Source organism: Ostrea edulis, chromosome 9, assembly GCF_947568905.1.
Source record: "Ostrea edulis chromosome 9, xbOstEdul1.1, whole genome shotgun sequence".
Classification (NCBI taxonomy): domain Eukaryota; kingdom Metazoa; phylum Mollusca; class Bivalvia; order Ostreida; family Ostreidae; genus Ostrea; species Ostrea edulis.
The window spans coordinates 33,641,925-33,660,881 of record NC_079172.1 but is presented as its reverse complement, the minus strand read 5'-3'; the positions used below and the strand labels follow the sequence as shown (position 1 = coordinate 33,660,881).

At 36.4% G+C, this 18,957-nt stretch overlaps 1 protein-coding gene across 2 annotated transcripts in view; it reads left to right on the top strand.

Annotated features, from left to right (window-relative positions):
- Positions 1–210: 210 nt before the first annotated feature.
- The window catches only part of LOC125667675 (DNA-directed RNA polymerase II subunit RPB2), a 24,048-nt gene continuing 5,301 nt past the window's right edge, over positions 211–18,957 (top strand). For both annotated transcript variants that reach the window (XM_048901261.2, XM_056150332.1), the window contains exons 1-19: positions 211–373; positions 1,310–1,539; positions 5,039–5,151; positions 5,671–5,927; positions 6,298–6,419; positions 6,867–7,031; positions 7,185–7,381; positions 7,612–7,731; positions 8,496–8,682; positions 8,962–9,105; positions 10,989–11,128; positions 11,217–11,328; positions 11,712–11,866; positions 12,211–12,409; positions 12,792–12,960; positions 15,556–15,652; positions 15,943–16,037; positions 17,593–17,714; positions 18,216–18,296. In XM_048901261.2, coding sequence (XP_048757218.2) covers positions 355–373; positions 1,310–1,539; positions 5,039–5,151; positions 5,671–5,927; positions 6,298–6,419; positions 6,867–7,031; positions 7,185–7,381; positions 7,612–7,731; positions 8,496–8,682; positions 8,962–9,105; positions 10,989–11,128; positions 11,217–11,328; positions 11,712–11,866; positions 12,211–12,409; positions 12,792–12,960; positions 15,556–15,652; positions 15,943–16,037; positions 17,593–17,714; positions 18,216–18,296 — 2,724 coding nt within the window. In that variant the 5' untranslated portion in view covers positions 211–354. The remainder of the gene's footprint in view (positions 374–1,309; positions 1,540–5,038; positions 5,152–5,670; positions 5,928–6,297; positions 6,420–6,866; positions 7,032–7,184; positions 7,382–7,611; positions 7,732–8,495; positions 8,683–8,961; positions 9,106–10,988; positions 11,129–11,216; positions 11,329–11,711; positions 11,867–12,210; positions 12,410–12,791; positions 12,961–15,555; positions 15,653–15,942; positions 16,038–17,592; positions 17,715–18,215; positions 18,297–18,957) is intronic.

Below are 18,957 nucleotides of genomic sequence, written 5' to 3'. Positions count from 1 at the left end.
TTTTTGTTTATATATATATATATATATATATATATATATATATATATATATATATATATATAAATTTCTGGTGGCCACCAAAACTCGCACGAAAAAATTCTCACTAAGCACCAACTGGCTTCCGTATGATTTCACCTTACTTCGGTTATTTCCGTCATCGTACGGAAATTATCGAAAATCGCATTCATATTCAAAGCCCGAGGAGTTCCGAAATTGTCATTTGGTGAAATGAGAAGGTAGAGGAAAGACGAAGAAGAAAGCTCGGAAAACAATCGCGATGAATCGGTCGTAAAAAATTGCAATCTGGGTTGTTCTTTTGAATTATTGGAATTATAGACCTCTGAAATTAGAAAAATGTATAGCCAAGAGGAAGGTATTACACTTTAAAACTGTTTTTAAAGCTTTAGTACCCCTGTGTTGTTATAAATGCTGACTTCCGGTGTAAGCGAAAATACCGCGTCAGTTCCAATAAAATTGATATCATGATTATTTGTAATAATTTGGAACCATCTTTTTGCAGATTGTGGATATTTGATTAAACTACACTTTTCAATCTTGGGGCACAGTTACAATTTGGTCGTTATTGCGCGGTATTTAATTATTCTAGAAATGTATGATGTTGAAGGCTGGAAATCGATTTGGTTAGGGACTGCATCAGTGCATGCCCAGAAACATCGTCTAATACGCATGGCTGGGAAGACGAGGTCAGCAGTGGGTATCCGACGATGGTCCAGAAATAGCTTTGAATTTTTTGAAGAAAAATAAAGGAAAAATTTCTATTTACATTCAGACAAATGGTTACATCTGATTGGTTTTTGTGGTTGGTTGTTTGTTCTCAGTCAATTTAGGCTTAGTACACATTCATTTACCAAGCATCATTTAAATCTGACAAAGGAATTTTGGACATGAGGCATGGTGGGTTGAACCTTTAAGTTAATAACAAAGTTATGATGGCAGTTTCAAACACCAGGTGTATTGCAATTGTTTGTTTATTATCAGAGGAACTTATTTATATATCACAAAAAATTGTTCATTTCATTACAAGGAGTACAACAATGAGTGGAAAACTTGTATTATATCGAATTCTGATGCTTTATTTATTTAATCAGGATTTCAAACATCCCTAGGGCTAGGAATATGCTCTCCTCAACCAGGGACCTATATACAGTTAGTATATAGGTCCCTGCCTCAACATAGAAAAGAACAAAACATACAATTCAATAGACATACATATTTCACAGTTACAACTGCAATGGTGAAATCCTTTATGAATTTTGAACGTTTAACATATTAATAAATATTTCTGCAGATATGATATATGAAACGGAGGATGATGGAGATGAAATCACCGCAGATCTCTGGCAGGAGGCGTGCTGGATCGTCATCAGTTCATACTTTGATGAGAAGGGTCTGGTACGACAACAGCTAGACTCATTTGATGAGTTTATCCAGATGTCTGTACAGAGAATAGTGGAAGATTCTCCTCAGATTGACCTACAGGCAGAAGCACAGCACACCACGGGAGTCGTGGAGACGCCGGTAAGGAAGGGGAGAGGAATTTCTGTAAATATAAAGTTTGAGCTGATGATGGGAGACCATTATCAGATAAATACTCAAGAAAAAATCCCCTGAATAAGTCTTAAAGAATGATAGCAAAAGTACTGGCGGATCCTATGACTGACAGTAATTGGATTTTTGGCAGTCCCTATGGCAATGTGAGGTCCGACGGTTTTCAAGAACTCTTGTACATCTTGGTGCATTAAAAATACTTTTTATTAGATTCCATCTCCTGGATATCATTACGTCATCGTGGTCATAAATTTTTTAATGAAGTAAAATAACTTGTAGCCAAAAAAATGGACAGAAGTAATATACATGTATATCTAAAGGAAGAACGATGAAATATGCTTAGTGTAACAAAGAAATATGTGTAATGATTAGTGATGTACCGATTACCGCCGACTTTTGATTGTCAGTCGCTATAACTGAAACAATATGAATAATCGATTATCATTTCAAAAATCACCAACGTCGATATTTTTTATATACAATGTAACATGAATATTCCTTCCGCGACTTAACTAAAATCAAATCATCGGATAAGATTGAATATTGTTTTAACATCCCTCTTGAGAATCTTTCACTCATTGGAGACGTCACCATTGCTGGTGAGGGGCAACAAAATTTAGGCCTATGCTCGGCGCTTACAGTCTTTGAGCAGCAGGGTCCCAACTTCGACTGAATACCTTAGGGGCCAAGTGGGCCCCTGAATAAGAAATACTGTTAGCCCACATGAAATTTCAGTAGCCCAAACATATCATGAAATTGAATACCATGGTTTCTTTACAAGAAAAAAGAAATATCAGGTCACGTTGCAATTTATTTAAAAAATAAAATATCAATATTTAAATTCTGTTTTCTTCTCCGTAATTCTTTCGAATATCTCTCTCTCATTTCCACTCTCAATCCGTCAACATAACAAAAATATCAGAGTTCATGGACTTTATTATCTTCGCGGCGTCTGACTTTAACACACGTTTCTTCCGACTTTTTATGTGATTTCAAAATTTCTCAGTTTTACGATGCTGTCAAGTTTATAACTTGGGCAAGCTGTCACAACGATTGGACCTTTCGTGTCATGTTTTGTACACACATCACGTCATCCCCTTTTCGCCGTCATCGAACCATATTCTCCCCTTCTTTCCATTTTGGTAAAAGCAGACGTTTTCTTTTCGTTTGAAGTAACCCTAGCGTTGTTCAACTTCTGGTTTAAGTACATTTTTGGAAGATTTGATACCACAGGAATGTCTCGCCAAGTGGCAAAACCTCAACCGGTAATTGAACTTCAATTATAATAGGACTCGGATCGGTCAGAAAGAAAAATGTTGATCGGACAATTACGGTCGCCAAGTGGGCGATGAGAACGGAAATTTTGGGTGCCCACAAGCAAAGTTTAGTCGCCAATGCGAGTGGGCGAGCGGTAATTTGGAACCCTGGAGCAGGGAGGAATCTTTATCTTGCCACACCTGCTGTGACATGGGGCCTCGAATTTTGCCTCTTACAACAAACAGGGGTTACTGAGGCTCTATTCTAAACTGATCCCATAAGAACAACAAAAGTTGAGAGATCCCTATCCCAGAAAAACAAAATCGAAAATACGGGATTATTAACTTCAAATTTCTAATGATTTTAGACGTCTCCATATGAGTGAGAGATGTTAAACAAGATACAATCAATCTTACAATTTTATTCTTATTAACTTCATAATAAGTGTAGAAAATAGAGTAAAATTTAATATTTTGAAATGAATTAGGGCTGAAATGATACACCCTCTTCATGATACAATACATATTGCAATACTTATGCAGCGATTCAATACTTTCAATACGATACAATTTATAGAAGAAACAATAATAACATTGAAGAGAAATGTAATTACAATGTACCAAGATTCACAATCATAATTTTAAAAGCAAAATGTTTCCAAACAGTAAGATGCCAGTTGGATCTGTAGTTTGATCAGATAAAGTTCATAATTTTTTTTGTCAGGCTCAAGACTGAACGTTATTTGACACTATTTTGTCCCTCATGCTGAGGTTAATAATAAGTACAAACCCATGGATTTTGTATTTGTAATAAATGTATCGAACCGAAAATCGAGGCAGTGAATCGAACATTGAATCGAGTGTTTATATTGAACAGTATCGATTTTTCGGTGAATCGTTTCAGCCCTAAAATGAATAAAATTCGATTATTTTTCGATTAATGAATCATAAAGGTGCATCCAATTAATCCGATCATTGATTTTTAATTTTTTTTTTCCTGATTACCCATCATTAGTAATGATTGATATAGATGAATACCAGTGGTAAAACCTATGCTTGTTTTAAATCTCAAGTTCATGCATCATTAGTAGCCATGGTATTTATTATATTTGTAAACAGACTATCAATTGATTATGATAAGGGCTGTTCCAGAAATGATCAAATGGGGGGGTCGGGCAGCAAATGATATTTTTTTGTGTGGGTGGTCGTATTTTTTCATATTTTAATTGGTCTGTGGTTGGACTGTTAAAAAAATATTTATTATGGGTAGTGGGTAGTTTCTATTGTTTTATTTTGTGCCACGTGGGTGTTGATTTTTAGAATATTTTTATTGTCGCTCTTGTCGTGTTGGTTACAAAACGTCGGAGGGAAAATTGAAAACGTGCTTTCGAAATGCTGCTTTCGAAATCGGAAATCGGAAGTAACATAGAACTATTCGAGTTGTCGCTCTTTGCAGCGCATAACTTTCCATTACGGCACTCTTCAAATTAGAGGCGCGTTTAGTAGGATCCCTTTGGACGTGATGGCGGCGAACTCTGTTCTGTAGATTATTACAGTTTACAGTGCATCGATTTTGGGAATATTTTGAAACCAATAGGTATTCCGTTTTCTAATAAAAATAGGCAAACCTTAGTTGATTTATACAAGGGTACCGATGCGTTATATTTATCAGTCGGTGTGATGATGATATAGAGGCCTCCGGGCGCGGGCTCCATTAGAAGACGAACGATTCGTGGAAAAACATATCCATACCCATTTCATGATAATAGCATCGTTTGGACTCCCAATCTTTCCAACATTCCCACCATAGATGCCTTTGATTGTTGATGTGACATCGTTTCTTCAGAACTACTGTGATACAATGTCGCACAGGCATTACCGCGTCATCGACTAGAATGTTTGTCCCGAAAACCTTGCGAGATTTGTACCGTTTTCATTTTTAAAAATATTTTTGTGGTGGGTCTGGTTAGTTGTTTTTTTATTATTAGATGGGTCATTGTAAAATGAGTTTATTAATTTGATGGGTCATGGGGTAATTTTTTATTTTTTTTTTATGGGTGTTGGTATATACAAAAGGTGCCTCCCGACCCCCCCATGTATTTATTTCTGGAATAGCCCTAAGCAGTTTACTGTGTTGTTCGTGAGAGGAGTGAATGCATTACAATTATAAATGCATTAAATGATCACAGTGTGGTTTATATTTTCTGTTGTAGCCACGATACCTGCTGAAATTTGAACAGATTTACCTTTCAAAGCCCACTCATTGGGAGAAAGACGGAGCTCCGAGTCCTATGATGCCAAACGAAGCCAGACTCCGAAATCTTACGTAAGTTGGAGAAGGTTACAGAATTAAATTTTCCATGAGTTTGGGATCAGGTTACAGTAATTAATATCTTAAGAAGTCAGGAGAAAGGGTACCATTAAAATATCTTGTGTAAATTAGTGAGGGGACTGTCACACAAATATTACTTATTCAGCAGGGCTTGAAACTAACTTTCTATGTATAAAATTCCATATGTGTATATTCCAAAACGATGCTTTAGAAAATTATCCAGTCCCATTGGACTGACTAAAACAATTGTATGTCAGTCTGCCAGACCAGTCACAGACTGACAGGCAATTTCTACCCCTCTATACAACGAATACTAAAATTTAGACCACAACTTCACATTCTCATAATATGAGTTCCCCGACTAAATTTTAACCGAAAAGTAAAGAATCACTCCAATTCAAGAAATAGGCAAGTGGTATAAAGGAAACCTTTGGTTCTTTGAGATGTGAGATGTTTTACAAAACAAATGCTTAAAATTTTGGAAACTTTGTGAAAATGCACATTTTTCTTCAGATACTCGGCACCACTCTATGTAGATATCACCAAAACTGTTGTCAAAGAGGGAGAAGATCCCGTGGAAACCCAGCATCAAAAGACGTTCATCGGCAAAATACCCATCATGCTTCGCTCTACCTACTGTCTCCTGAACAACCTAGTGGACCGTGACTTGACAGAATTGAACGAGTGCCCACTAGACCCTGGGGGGTACTTCATCATCAATGGTTCGGAGAAAGTTCTGATTGCTCAGGAGAAAATGGCCACAAACACAGGTTCTTATATGGATCAGATGAATTCATGTTACGGGAATTATGTACTGAAACTTTGTACATGCAAAATTAAAAGATATTTCAAAAAGTAATTTTTGATATAGAAATTTAGGTCTTTATGTTCTTTCTTAGTGTGGATAAGAGACACTATAAGATGAAAAGCTGTGTTATTTAAGTGATATTCAATGCCAACTTTTGTGTTGAGACAGACTTAAGAAAATCAAGTGCATGTGTATTCTTGTATTGGACTTTGTTTGGTGAATAAAAAATAATGAAGTGTTCTTGAAGAACACTTTATGAAGAATATTAGATGAAAGATATATGATTGAATGATAAACAATATGTTCCTGAAACACTACCATTCTCTTTGCAGTGTATGTCTTCCAACAAAAGGACTCGAAGTATGCCTTCAAGACAGAAATCCGATCGTGTCTAGAGCATTCCTCTCGCCCCACCAGTACGCTGTGGGTCAACATGATGGCAAGAGGGGGTGGGGTAAGTATACCTACGAGTGATAAAGCAGGTTATTAACTGATACAGGGATAGAGTGAGTCTAGTCACACTTCCCAGTGAGCTACATCGTCTTCTGACAACTGTCATTTCATTCTCTGCTTCTATTTGCATACCCTGCCAAAAAGTTAAAACAGATTTAGGCTGTTATCCAAATTGTGCATATTTTATTGTAAGAAAGGTGGGTGGGGGGAGGTTAGAAGAAAAGTTTATTACTTTGTATAAGATCCTCAATGAGTAACCAAACTCAGATACATGTACTTACTCATTTAATAAATTGATATTTTAACTAGATTTGTCTGACATCTGTACCAGTTGTTGTTAGAGATGTACGTTAACAAAGCTGACACAGTATTTAAAACCATTTGAGGAATGCGGGGAAACTCACCACATCGATTACAACTAGGTGTGTAATTTCCTGTTTATTTTCAGGGTGCCAAGAAAAGTGCCATAGGACAGAGGATTATAGGAATTTTACCATACATTAAACAGGAGATCCCTATCATCATAGTGTTCCGAGCCCTTGGCTTCGTGTCGGATCGAGACATCCTGGAGCACATCATATATGATTTTGATGACCCAGAAATGATGGAAATGGTATTAAATTAGTTTGTATTGGATGGCATAAAATTTAGTTATGTTCAGAAAATGCTGAAGGTGATAGCTATTGCAGTATTTAGTTATCCTTCTACCCTGTGTATCATTAGTTAAGACTTGTAGAAGCTGAAAGCAATTCCTTGGTATTTACAGGTCAAACCATCCTTGGACGAGGCTTTCGTGATCCAAGAACAAAACGTGGCCCTTAATTTTATAGGTTCCAGAGGGGCTAGACCTGGAGTGACAAAAGAAAAGCGAATCAAGTACGCAAGGGAAATCCTACAGAAGGAGATGCTGCCCCACGTCGGCGTCAGCGACTTCTGCGAGACAAAGAAAGCGTATTTCCTCGGGTAAGAAAAACTTGCTAGGGAGTTGATATCAAGAAGGCATATAACATATTCCTTAGGTATAAAGGAGCATTTACTGGGGTGTCCAGACCAAAATCTTGTGTTTTCAAGATTGATCTGTAATTATGATAGATTGAAATTTGAAGATGCACATATTTTTGATATATGTATGAGATATTCTTTTTGGTTAAAATTATTTTGATGATATCACAATTAGTGTGACTTGTTTGTAGGTACATGGTTCACCGATTGTTACTGGCAGCCATTGGTCGAAGAGAAGTGGATGACAGAGATCACTATGGAAACAAGCGTCTGGATTTGGCAGGTCCTCTTTTGGCCTTTTTGTTCCGAGGGTAAGATTAAGTTCCTTCTTATTCTGAGGGTAAGATTAAGTTTCTTCTTATTCTGAGGGTAAGATTAAGTTCCTTGTTCATCTGCAGGTAAGATTAAGATCCTTCTTGTTCTGAGGATAAGATTAAGTTCATTCTTATTCTGAGAGTAAGATTAAGTTCGTTCTTATTCAGAGGATAAGATTAAGTTCCTTCTTATTCTGAGGGTAAGATTAATTTCCTTTTTGTTCTGAGGATGAGATTAAGTTCATTCTTTTTCTGAGGGTAAGATTAAGTTCCTTTTGTTCCCAGGGTAAGATTAAGTTCCTTCTTGTTCCAAGGGTAAGATTAAGTTCCTTTGCTTAATTTTAAATAAAAAATTTTGTGTGTTGAGAAGGATATTTTTGTTGTTAAGGGTGTAAAAAGGTATGCTTACATGGATTGTCATTAAAAATACCAAAGGTAAATGTGATTTTTTTTAATGATTGGGTCATTACACACCTGTAGATAGCTTATTGTTTCCTCAAGGTCATGTATGCTCTTGTACCAGTTTTTACTACCATGTACGTGTAACAAAAACAAAAGATAAAATCAAAACTACATGAATTGTGTTGGAGCGACTAGTGATTTGTAAGTTATGTTTCTTTATGTCGTGTGTAAATGATTTGTGATATACTTAGTAATTATGCATTTCCATTTGAACTGTATGTTGTAAAGATGTATGCTCACAAATAGGTTTTGTTTCTAGGGTGCTACAGGCATTACGATCCTCTCTTTGTCTACTGTAGGTTGTTCCGGAACCTTATGAAGGAGGTTAGGCTCTATGCCCAGAAGTTCATTGACCGAGGTAAAGACTTCAATCTGGAGTTGGCCATTAAGACCAGGATTATCACAGATGGGCTGAAATATTCCCTCGCCACAGGGAACTGGGGCGACCAGAAGAAAGCTCACCAGGCTAGAGCTGGGGTCTCACAGGTAAAGGGAACAGAAAGGGCCTCAATTAGGGGTCAGACAGGGAGGGGAACTAGAAAAGTCCCACAGGTTACGGGGGACTGGACACTGAAAAGAGAATGTGGCATGAGCCCCTGAATTATCCATCAATTTATGAAAAAGGATACAATCCAAGTCATATAAAAATGTTGTGATGAATTATGTATTTAAGGGATATAGATACAATGAAGTAGACATGGGTTAAAGATATAGAATTAATTTATTGACTTTGTGATGAATTCTTAAACTCTTGATTTCTTTCAGGTGTTGAATAGGTTAACATTTGCCTCCACACTCTCTCACCTTAGACGATTAAACTCGCCTATTGGGCGGGACGGAAAGTTGGCGAGACCTCGTCAGCTTCACAATACGCAGTGGGGAATGATCTGTCCAGCTGAAACACCTGAGGTCAGTCCACAGGAAATCATTTAAACATACCAGTAGTATTCTTACAGCTATTATCTTCTCCATTGATAGATTATTGAATGATATAGATCTCTTAGAGATACGTATCACTATATGTGATCCTTGTTGTGTAAGGTACAGGTGACTTATAGTATAGTAATGGCTCATCCAGTGAAAGACATCGGACCGTCAGACATGACTGATGTGCGGTGCCTCAGGTCCGATGCGTCACTTTTTACACCTGACCGGAATGTCTAAGTGTCCGGTTTTGAGCTTTGCTATTTTGACGCGGTTGATTGATTGAATATTGTTTAACGTCCCTCTTGAGAATATTTCACTCATATGGAGACGTCACCACTCCTGGTGAAGGGCTGCAAAATTTAGGCCTATGCTCGGTGCTTACGGCCTTTGAAGAGGGAGGGATCTTTATCGTGACACGGGACCTTGGTTTTTGCTGTCTCATCTGAAGGACCGCCTAAAGTATTATGCGGGAGTGATCCCCGGTAAAAGAAAAGCTGTTAGGCCTGCTCAAGAGGAGAATAAGGACTATGAGTTGAAACGACCTGCGAGAAGATTCAATATGTACAGATTGGAAAAATGGCCGACCTGTGTGGTCCAGAAAATTTTCGCATAGACTGCTCATATGTCCATATGTTAACTTTATCTTGTCTGGGTCATATCATTCACACTGAGGCGTCAGTTGAGCATCGGGGGGTTTTGTAACTCATTTCTTTCTGTTTATAAGCTTTACCATATTTCAAATACATCCCATTTGGGATGAGCCCCACAGTGACATTAATCTTGTTAAGACAAGCCTAGTTTATATCAGGGTTCTGTATGCTTTCCAACCCATTTTTGTTTGTGTGTTTATGGAAAGTGTTGTATTTTGTGTCTGATCCCATTTTGTTCATACATGTACTTTAGAACAGTACTCAGTGATTTTTTGTTGTTTTTTTTTAAACTATCAACCCTCATTTTGAATTGGGGGGGAAATAGTGACATTTCCCTCAAATTGGGAAAAATCATTCATAGTAAATTAAAATGGTAAAGATGCATAAAATAATGAAATAACAAATGTTTTTGTTTGAGGTTTATTTCAGATCTAATTTAAAATCATAAAATAAATCATTATTTAACATTAGATATGAATGGGAAATTACGCCTTGTATAAATATTATATACTTTTTTAAAGAATTACTGATTTGTCTAATTTCATTAAAAATAATGATTTAACAGCATTTGTACTCATAATGTTGTAAATATTATATTAATAATCAAGTTTCCAGAACGTCTCTCCTGGTTGTATTTTTCGCATTTTAGTGAAACCTTATAGTGTTGGCCATTTCCTGGTATTAGCCTGACCCTACATTTAATGGCGATCAAAATGAAAGTGTCAACAATATTAAGGCTTGATTGCATCTTGAAACTATATACTACACTGCGTATCTGCTTATATGGATGCCTCCATTGTTTTACATATTCTTTACAAAACCCTTTTGCATGTGCAGGGTTGTGGAGAATAAAAGTAAAGAAAAAAACGTATTTACTCTTTGTCAGCAATATATGGTAACTTTTTGTTTAAAATGGCCTATTTTCTTTGATTTGAAATTGGGAAAAACATATACATGATTGGGGGAAAATAGCTAATTTTTGTGAGGGGAAACGGCCGAATATCAGTGGCATTTTGGCCCCAAAAAATCACTGGTACTCTAGGACTAGTGAAGAGCCTGGTCTTGGTGACTTATTCTGTGTATTGCAGGACAGTGCTGTATACATGTTTGTGTGTATTTTAGGGCAGTGCTGTATACATGATTTTTGACCTGGTTTTGTAGTTATTTTAGGGCAGTGCTGTATCTGTTTTTTGACCTGATTTTGTGTGTATTTAGGGCAGTGCTGTAGGACTGGTAAAGAATCTGGCGCTGATGGCCTACATTTCCGTCGGTTCTCAGCCGTCCCCCATCCTGGAATTCTTGGAGGAGTGGAGCATGGAGAACTTGGAGGAGGTGGCGCCCTCTGCTATCCAAGAGTAAGTCAGGAATCCCAAACTGCTGTGTTGGTTGTCATTTTAATTATCATTTGTACCCAATTAATTTGGAAGGACTTCATTTTTTCAGTGCTACAAAAATATTTGTGAATGGCTGTTGGGTTGGAATCCATAGAGATCCAGAACAGCTGATGAACACATTGCGTAAACTTCGGCGTGAAATGGACATTATTGTGTCTGAGGTACAGAGTATTATTGCCAATGAAAATTCACAAAATTTTCTATTTGTAGATATTGGTCAATATATTTACTTTCGCTGTAAAATTCAATCATCTTTCTTAACACAAACAATTATTAAATACACCAATGTTTAGATGTTTTGTATTGAAGTAATAAGAACAGTTACAATGAAATGTGCTAGAGAAAATTTCAAATGATTTCAATGAGCTCAGAAAAAGATAAATTTTATATTACGGTTATAGCATTGTTTTAAAGAGGTGTAACATGAAAGTTTTGATCAATGGAAACTTAAAGGACAAGTATATTAGTGTAAGGTGTTGAAAATTTTAATTTTGATTATTATCAGGTCTCAATGATCCGAGATTTTAATTTTGATTATTATCAGGTCTCAATGATCCGAGATATCAGGGATCGGGAGATTCGAATTTACACAGACGCTGGGCGAATCTGTCGTCCACTGTTAATTGTGGAGAATCAGAAACTCCTGTTGAAGCAGAGTCACATTAAACAACTGAAGCAAAGAGAGTACAATAATTACAGGTGTGTATTCATGTTTGTGTCACCATAGCAACCCAAATTTGTCCTTTGATACATGTTGGATCTTTTTAACTGTAAGAGTTAGTGCCTGTATATACAGTTCTGTCTGTCCATCTGTTGCATAGTTTAACTTATTAAGCTGTTGGTGCATAACTGTGTACCTTTGTAGCTGTTGGTGCATTATTTTGTACTTTTGTAGCTATTGGTGCATTATTTTGTAGCTGTTTTTGCATTATTTTGTACTTTTGTTGCTGTTGGTGCATTATTTTGTAGCTGCTTTTGCATTATTTTGTAGCTATTGGTGCATCATTTTGTAGCTGTTTTTGCATTATTTTGTACTTTTGTAGCTGGCAGGACTTGGTAGCCAGTGGGGTAGTGGAGTACATTGATCCCCTAGAGGAGGAATCCATCATGTTGGCTATGACCCCAGATGACCTCTCAGACAAAGATGTCCAATACTGTTCTACGTACACACACTGTGAGGTCCACCCAGCCATGATCTTAGGAGTCTGTGCCTCCATCATTCCCTTCCCTGATCACAACCAGGTCAGAATCAGTAATTTTGTGTCACTTGATAATGGTTAGGTTAGCCTCTGCAATATTTAATCACTTGATAATGGGGAAGTTACAGTGAGTGAGATGTTGGTTAAGATCATGAAGGTAAAACATACACTGTAAATTGAGAGCGTGCAGCAGTGTGTTCTGTAATCCAAAATTAAGTGTTAAAAAATTCTCAAATTTTATTTGTCTCCACTCTCAAATTCACATGTCTTTAGCTGATGATGAACATATCTTTAGTTGATGGTAAACATATCATTACTTTATATATCTTTACTCTTTGATGAACAAATCTTTAGTTGATAGGGTGTACCAGGGAACACAGATACATTCAATGATCTATAAATCATGCAGTATCATTTACTTTCAGTCCCCCCGTAACACATATCAGTCTGCTATGGGTAAACAAGCCATGGGGGTGTACATCACAAACTTTCATGTCAGAATGGACACCCTGGCCCATGGTCTCCTGTATCCTCAGAAACCACTGGTCACCACCAGATCCATGGAGTACCTGCGATTCCGAGAGCTGCCAGCAGGTACATGTAACCTTTAGATTAATTAGTACTACGAAACATGAAAACAAAAACTCTTCATTACCTGCGATTCCGAGAGCTGCCAGTAGGTACATGTGCAGCGTTGGGGTTTTTTTCCTACCCACTGGTACTGGTACCGGTACCCGTTCAATTGAGAAAAATAGCATCAAAATCTGAACAAATTGGGAATTTTCTCCAATATATTGGCAAATGATTTCAACTAAAAGAAATGAAAAAAAAGAGAACAAAACAAGAAGTATTCATCTCTTTAAAAACTTTTTTACGGTAATATTTGCTGTTGTGAGACATAAGGAATCGTTGTAGGCTCGTTTTAGAATCGTCGTAGCACTACAAAACACGCACATTGCCATGATATGTACTTTCGATTTAATACCGGAAGTTAACATTTTAGTTAACTCGTACACCATTTCAGACTTAAGTAAATTAAGATGTCAGCAGTCTATTTTTTGGCAAGTGAATGGGGAATTTTTAGTCTCAAAATTGGGAAAAATCAATGGTTTTTGGCATTGGGAATGGTACCGTTTGTTGGTACCAGTTATATAAGGAAAAAAACACTGGTGTGACCACTTCACTTTTCTCTAGATTAATGATGACTGAAACATTTAGAAAAACAAAAACGCTTTATTGCATGATGTAATGTTAGCTGGATGTTTCCATTTTCCTTATTTGGGGTTCCTAATTAGCATTTCACCACAGCATCTGGAGAAATTTTATATGCATATGAGAGTCAAAAGTTACCATTCTGAACAGTTTTAAATTTTATGGCTTTTGTGAATGAAATTTTGATATCACAATATATCATTGCTGATGAAAGTATTGCAATATGCCTATATTAATGCACACCCCTAAGTCCTGTTCCCTGTCATCTGGGAAATTTAGGTTGAAGAGTAGCAATAGAAATTATGGCATCATCTTTTAACGAATGAAATGTGTAAATTTGAGACTTTTGATTAACAGTTACTCATAAGTACAACTTTCTCGTTAATGCACAAAAATCTTCCTAGATTTGATTAATTTGGATATTTGGGGAGAATCAGGGTCAATCATTCAGGGAGAACTGGGGCAAGTAATTAATCATCACCCATGCAAAGAAAGCTTGTGAGTAGATAGATAAGTAGTGTTAATATGGCACTGTGTATATACAAGTGATTTTCTATTGCCTACTTTAGATTTACAAACTTCTGCTGGGGATTTGATTGACAGTGTTATAGTATTAGTACTACTGTACAGAGAGAGAGAGATAGATTTACAAACTTCTGCTGGGGATTGGATTGACAGTGTTATAGTATTAGTACTACTGTACAGAGAGAGAGATAGATTTACAAACTTCTGCTGGGGATTTGATTGACAGTGTTATAGTATTAGTACTACTGTACAGAGAGAGAGATAGATTACAAACTTCTGCTGGGGATTTGATTGACAGTGTTATAGTATTAGTACTACTGTACAGAGAGAGAGATAGATTTACAAACTTCTGCTGGGGATTTGATTGACAGTGTTATAGTATTAGTACTACTGTACAGAGAGAGAGATAGATTTACAAACTTCTGCTGGGGATTTGATTGACAGTGTTATAGTATTAGTACTACTGTACAGAGAGAGAGATAACGTCTTCACCTCAGAATCAAGGTCCCATGGTCTTTGGCAAATATTTTTCTCACATCAAAGAGCTTTGAATCCACAAAAATTGTTCAAGATGTTGACAGCTTCCATCAGTCAGGGAAAAGAGATGAATGTTCAAAAGTAAAAATTATATTTAGACAGTGATTTTTTAAGGCCCATTTTGGGTCCAAATTTCGGCCCTATCCCCTCCTAAAAATTGCCAAATTTTCCCAATTTAGCTGGCATTTTTCCCAATAATAGATTTATGAACGGAAAACGTATTTGAAAATGATAAACATTTGATGTGAATGATATACATAAGACTTAACAAAGAGTTATGGGAATGATGATTTGGATAGAATAGTTGAACATTTTAGAAGGTTAAAGAAAATTAGATGTGTAAAATAAAGATAATATAATGTTTGATATGATTTTAAAACTTATTTACGATAAAATTGATTTTTCCCAATTTGACTGAAATGTCGACAATTTTTCCCAATTCGAAAGCCACAGATCGGACCCTTGTGAAAAATGTAGAAAAATCACTGTTAGATAAGAATTGACAGATAATAGGTTGTTTGAATACCCACATAAAATTAACACACCATAACAATTTACTTGTTAGTTTAATTCATTTTTATGATGCTTCGGGTAAAGTTATTCTGTATTTGGGGATGACTCAGAGCAAAACTGGTGTACTTTGACTTCATATAATTTAAAGCGCTCTATAATTGATAACAGGGCCTAAGTGTTACTTACAAAACACTATCCATAATTCGATTAAAAAAAATTCAAAGCAGGAGAAACTTGCATAATTTGTGGCGTGTCTTGAAACTGAATTTTAGTGTCAGAGGAAAATGCTAAGAAAGTACCTAGCGTAATCCCCATCATTTTCCATTCGATGAAGAGCAAATCATGTGACTCGCATGTGTAATCATTGGAGCAAAGTCGTCTATAATTAGTGTTTTTTGACAGGCATCAACTCCATTGTGGCCATTGCTTCATACACTGGATACAATCAGGAAGATTCTGTCATCATAAATGCCTCAGCCATCGAGAGAGGCTTCTTCAGGTCAGAGCTGACTGCAGGAATACATTTATATTGTTAAAATGCATGTTCATTAATTTAAAGAGTCAGGAGAAATAAATACAGGCTGTATTTCATAGATTTTAGAAGAAAAAAAAACTATAGATCTTACTTACATGTGTCTAAAGAGAAAAATAGACAGTGTGATGATTAACTTAATATGTAGTTGTTTATTTTTTGAAAGTACATTTAAATGAGAGAGAAATGTATATATCAAATGTTCAGATAGTGATAATTTTACTAAATTGATGTTAATGATTCTCTCCATGTTTCAGATCATTTTTCTTCCGATCTTACAAAGATTCTGAATCAAAGAAAGGGATGGACCAGGAGGAGGTGTTTGAGAAACCAACTCGAGAAAGTGTGCAGGGTAAGACTTCAGAGTGAGGCTGACTGTGTCAAACTCGAGAAAGTGTGCAGGGTAAGACTTCAGAGTGAGACTGATTGTGTCAAACTCGAGAAAGTGTGCAGGGTAAGACTTCAGAGTGAGGCTGATTGTGTCAAACTCGAGAAAGTGTGCAGGGTAAGACTTCAGAGTGAGGCTGATTGTGTCAAACTCGAGAAAGTGTGCAGGGTAAGACTTCAGAGTGAGGCTCATTGTGTCAAACTCTAGAGAGTGTGCAGGGTAAGACTTCAAAGTGAGGCTGAATCTGGGCACGTATAGTTTCAACTCGAGAAAGAGTGCAGGGTAAGACTTCAGAGTGAGGCTGACTTTGTCAAACTCGAGAAAGCGTGCAGGTTAAGACCAGAGTGAGGCTGATTGTGTCACCTTGAGAAAGTGTGCAGGGTAAGACTTCAGAGTGAGGCTGATTGTTTCAAACTCGAGAAAGTGTTCAGGGTAAGACTTCAGAGTGAGGCTCATTGTGTCAACTCGAGAAAGTGTGCAGGGTAAGACTTCAGAGTGAGGCTGATTGTGTCAACTCGAGAAAGTGTGCAGGGTAAGACTTCAGAGTGAGGCTGATTGTTTCAAACTCGAGAAAGTGTGCAGGGTAAGACCAGAGTGAGGCTGATTGTGTCTACTCGAGAAAGTGTGCAGGGTAAGACTTCAAAGTGAGGCTGAATCTGGGCATATATAGTTTCAACTCGAGAAAGTGTGCAGGGTAAGACTTCAGAGTGAGGCTCATTGTGTCAACTCGAGAAAGTGTGCAGGGTAAGACTTCAGAGTGATGCTGATTGTGTCAACTCGAGAAAGTGTGCAAGGTAAGACTTCAGAGTGAGGCTCATTGTGTCAACTCGAGAAAGTGTGCAGGGTAAGACTTCAGAGTGAGGCTCATTGTGTCAACTCGAGAAAGTGTGCAGGGTAAGACTTCAGAGTGATGCTGATTGTGTCAACTCGAGAAAGTGTGCAGGGTAAGACTTCAGAGTGAGGCTGATTGTTTCAAACTCGAGAGAGTGTGCAGGGTAAGACTTCAGAGTGAGGCTGATTGTGTTAAAATCGGCAGAATACAGCACAATGCACTGTTATGTTTTGACAACTATTCAAAGTTTGTAGTTGAAAGATTGGATGACATACAATAAAACTGGTCACAGTGTAATTTGAATATTCTGCATTACTATGAGAGAGGCTGTACAGCATACTACAGTGCATTGTATAGATTCATTGGGACAATATTATATTTTAACAAAATATAGTGTATTTCATACAAAATCATACTTTTTAAAAACATAGTTGTGGTAGTTATTCTTTAATACAGGAAGTTATACAACAGAAAGCTAGCTGTAATTTGAAATAAAAAGTTATATTATTTCACAAATTATTGAAGCAAAATTTAAAAAAGAAGAAAGTTGGACTTACATGTATATTCTATTGATTTATGTATTGAGATATTGACACAAAAGAAATATGTTACTCCACTGCAACTCATCATATCTAAATTTATAGTAAAACAGGAAGTACATGTAAGTGACAATGTTTAATGTTATAGGTATGCGACAGGCAGTGTATGACAAACTAGATGAAGATGGAATTATCTCCCCTGGCATTCGAGTCTCAGGAGATGATGTGCTTATCGGGAAAACTCTCACGCTTCCTGCCAATGAGGATGAGGTAAAACACAGGGGTCAAATAGCATCTATAGCTACTGGAAAGAAATCAAATAGCATCTATAGATATTGGAAAGAAACTGAAGGAGAGAATCGGAGAAATGGCGAAGTATCCAGATTCTCATTAGTATGATTGAAAAAAGAAAACAGATCTTGGATTTTATAATTTAGTTTGGGAAGTCAAGTCTTCTGGAATAAAATAAAGAACCATGATAATTTTCATTGAATTATAAATAGTTGTATTTAGATGAAATTACTGGATATCGTATACTAGTTATTTTCTGTCCGTGGAAAAATGTGTAATTTGATCCCTGAAAGATAGCAAATTCTATGCTAATTTCTTGGAATGCATTATACCTACAGTATGTGTATCGATATGCATTTTTTGTTATTGTAATTTTTGTGGATTTTTCCTCTCCACAAAAGATGGACAACCACAAAAAATCTCCATTATATGGTATTATTAAGATGGAGCATTAAATGGGATGTAACTTGTCTTTGACAGCTGGAAGGTACAACCAAGAGATTTTCCAAGCGAGACGCCAGTGTGTTCATGAGGAGGAGTGAGACTGGAATAATAGACCAGGTAAAATCAGTTAATGTCAGAATAGATCAGATAAAATGTAGGAATAGATCAGATAAAATGTCAGGATAAACCGCTTAAATGTTGGAGTAGATCGGGTTTAAATGTCAGAATAGATCAGATAAAATCAGGTAAAATGTCACAATATATCAGGTAAAATGTCATAATAGATCAGGTAAAATGTCATAATAGATCAGGTAAAATCAGGTTAAATGTCGGAATAGATTAGATAAATTCAGTAAAGTGTTAGCATTGTTGATAAGTGACTGTTAAAATAGATCAGGTAAGGACCAGTAACCAGGTAAAAATTTATAATTGTTTAAAGTAGATAGGTAAAATTTTAGGATTGACCTAGTAAATATGGTTGAATGTTCCAATACAATTAGGTAAAAATCAGTGTCTGTTTAAAATAGACCAAAAGTGAGAATACATATATTGGGTTTAATGTAAGAATAGACCAAGTGAGTGTGAGTAAATGTTTTGAAATAGCCCAAGTAAAACTTAGTAATTGTTCAAAATAGATGAAATGAAAACAAATGTTAGAATAGACTTGGTAAAAATCAGTAAATGTTAAATATCATTAGATGTAAAGGTATACCAGGTGCTCATCAAGGTAAAAGTCTCCAGGTAGATCTGATAGAAATTAATGAAATAAATCAAAGGC